The sequence below is a fragment of the Sphaeroforma arctica genome, assembly GCF_001186125.1.
Source record: "Sphaeroforma arctica JP610 unplaced genomic scaffold supercont1.170, whole genome shotgun sequence".
Taxonomy (NCBI): Eukaryota; class Ichthyosporea; order Ichthyophonida; genus Sphaeroforma; species Sphaeroforma arctica.
In genome coordinates, this window is record NW_014040388.1 from 26,646 (window position 1) to 28,793 (window position 2,148).

At 44.3% G+C, this 2,148-nt stretch overlaps 1 protein-coding gene across 1 annotated transcript in view; it reads left to right on the plus strand.

Moving 5' to 3' along the window:
- SARC_03364 (hypothetical protein) overlaps positions 1-1,960 on the plus strand; it is a gene marked incomplete at both ends in the record, with an annotated part of 3,907 nt that extends 1,947 nt beyond the window's left edge. The window contains 3 exons of the mRNA XM_014302829.1: positions 332-404; positions 991-1,060; positions 1,805-1,960. Of these exons, the coding sequence (XP_014158304.1) occupies positions 332-404; positions 991-1,060; positions 1,805-1,960 (299 nt within the window). The remainder of the gene's footprint in view (positions 1-331; positions 405-990; positions 1,061-1,804) is intronic.
- Positions 1,961-2,148: the final 188 nt, after the last annotated feature.

A 2,148-nucleotide genomic window follows, 5' to 3' on the forward strand; every position in this document is an offset into this window, starting at 1 on the left:
TATATTATATAAAGTATATTGATCTGCTCTTTATGCAGACTTTCTCCTGTCCGTTATATTAAATGTACGTCGTCGTCTGTTCAGCCATCTACTTTCATATATTGTTCTGCAAATTGTTCATTTTCGCTTCGGACAGTGTATATGCTACTCAGTGAGTACTTGTCGCATATGTGATCGTTGGATGAGTATGTTTATGTCATACCGCATATCAGTGGCTCGAAATGCAGTTTGGCACACCCTAGGTGTCTTTTTTCTAGCACATATGTCGCACTTTATTGCTACACGCTGCTCACATTACGTCTATGAAACTTCTTACCCTTTTCATTCTCAGAAATGAGAATAAAGGAGAGCAAGCGTGTGGCAGCTTACCGCAGAGAGAAAGAAATGATGTTGGAAGTGAACAGGTAAGCACTGGTTGTATAGTGTGGTCTTGCCTGCGTGTCGCCCCACACTTAGCAAGTGCACATATTGTAGCCACTCTGAGCCTCTGCGTAGGATTTACGTCGGCCGACTAAACCATGATATAGTTGCGAACATTGTCGGCATTACTGGTGGTTGTTCATATGGAACCTCAGACCAGCCGAGGACCCCATGATATCCACATGCTATGGTTTTGCATACAATCCCATGGGAGCGTAGTCGTTTCGATGTATTTCATCAGCACGTTGTTGTATCCCCTAGTTCCCATGGGGGGGTATCGGATAGGCTGTGATCATGGCAATGTGTGCTGTGGTTTTCTACCCTTGTGAGTGCTGGCCTTTCTGGCGTTCCGTGACAATCCTTGACTCCCACATGGTGACAGCATACTAGTGTGTGTACCTTATGTTTCAGTGGTTTAATCCTGTAGGATGCAAACCTGTCTTTGCTGTGATCATCTCCCTCATGTGAGTTGGGGATCTTCTTCTGGCATTGAAGTTGTCTCAACAATGTTAACAGCCTGATAGCTTCGCTCTGTGGTATCTGATCGTACTTTCACACCCATCAACATAGAAAATTGATGTCAGCTGAGACAGAGTTAGTTGAGCGTGAGCGCTATTCCATCCATGAGAAGGCGAGAAAGGTAAGTGTATTGCTACTTTAAACATGTGTAACACATAATCATCAACCGACTTGTTATTCTGTGACCCGTCACATGGAAAGTGAGTTTGGCGTCCTTCTAGCACGTGGCCGTATTTTATGTTGTGCACATTCGTAAACCCGGATCCGTCCATACCTATACACAAGCCTGCATTGTCCTATCGCTTTGAACCATGAACATCGGCTGCTATCATCATCAGCACATGTGCGCCGAGACGCAATCGTGCAGGTGGTTAACTTCTGTTGCTTGCAAGCATTCCCGTGACAGGGTATTGCACATCAGCCTCAATTCAACCGCAGCGCACACCTTTGGCGCTTAGAAACACATACACTGTGATATACTTGGTCCTTATGTGTGCCTGGGCATGCCACGGTTTACATGGTGACAGATCCTCGATAAGACGTCTTCCCTGTGTGTAACAGTGGCCCGTGGGTTTCAGCAGTGTCAATATGTAGAACAATACATTCCATTATTGTGTCATTGCTATGACGGTAGCAGCAGCATATACGGGATATACATGGCACCTATAATCCACGGCATATACATGGGCATGCACGTTCACGGGTCATTCCTTTATGACGCGTCCAACAACACCCTATGGTGTACAAGATCATACACACCTGCACATGTTTCATCACACATCCTTCACACGTGTTAGCACCATCGTCGAGTACGTGCATCCCACGTACTCAATAACTACACTGTTCGCTCGCCTGTGTGCAACAGCATCGTGACCAGAAAGACGCCAAGAAGAAGAAGAAGCAGGTCCTACAGCTGCGCAAGCAGGCCGAAGAAGCTGACTCGTATTTGGTTGACGACACCGAAACCATCGACGCCATCAAGAAGGTCGCCCGACAGGAGAAGGTATGCGAATTGTCGTAGCTTTGTGAGATCTGGTGTGGTTTTGGATGAGAATTTAGATGAATGTATGTACGGTGTACCTGGATTCTCTATGCGAATGCAAACGATTGTCTATGCGTATGTATAATTTCATATATATATATATATTTTATATATATATATATATATATTTTATATATATATATATATATATATACATATGGTATTTA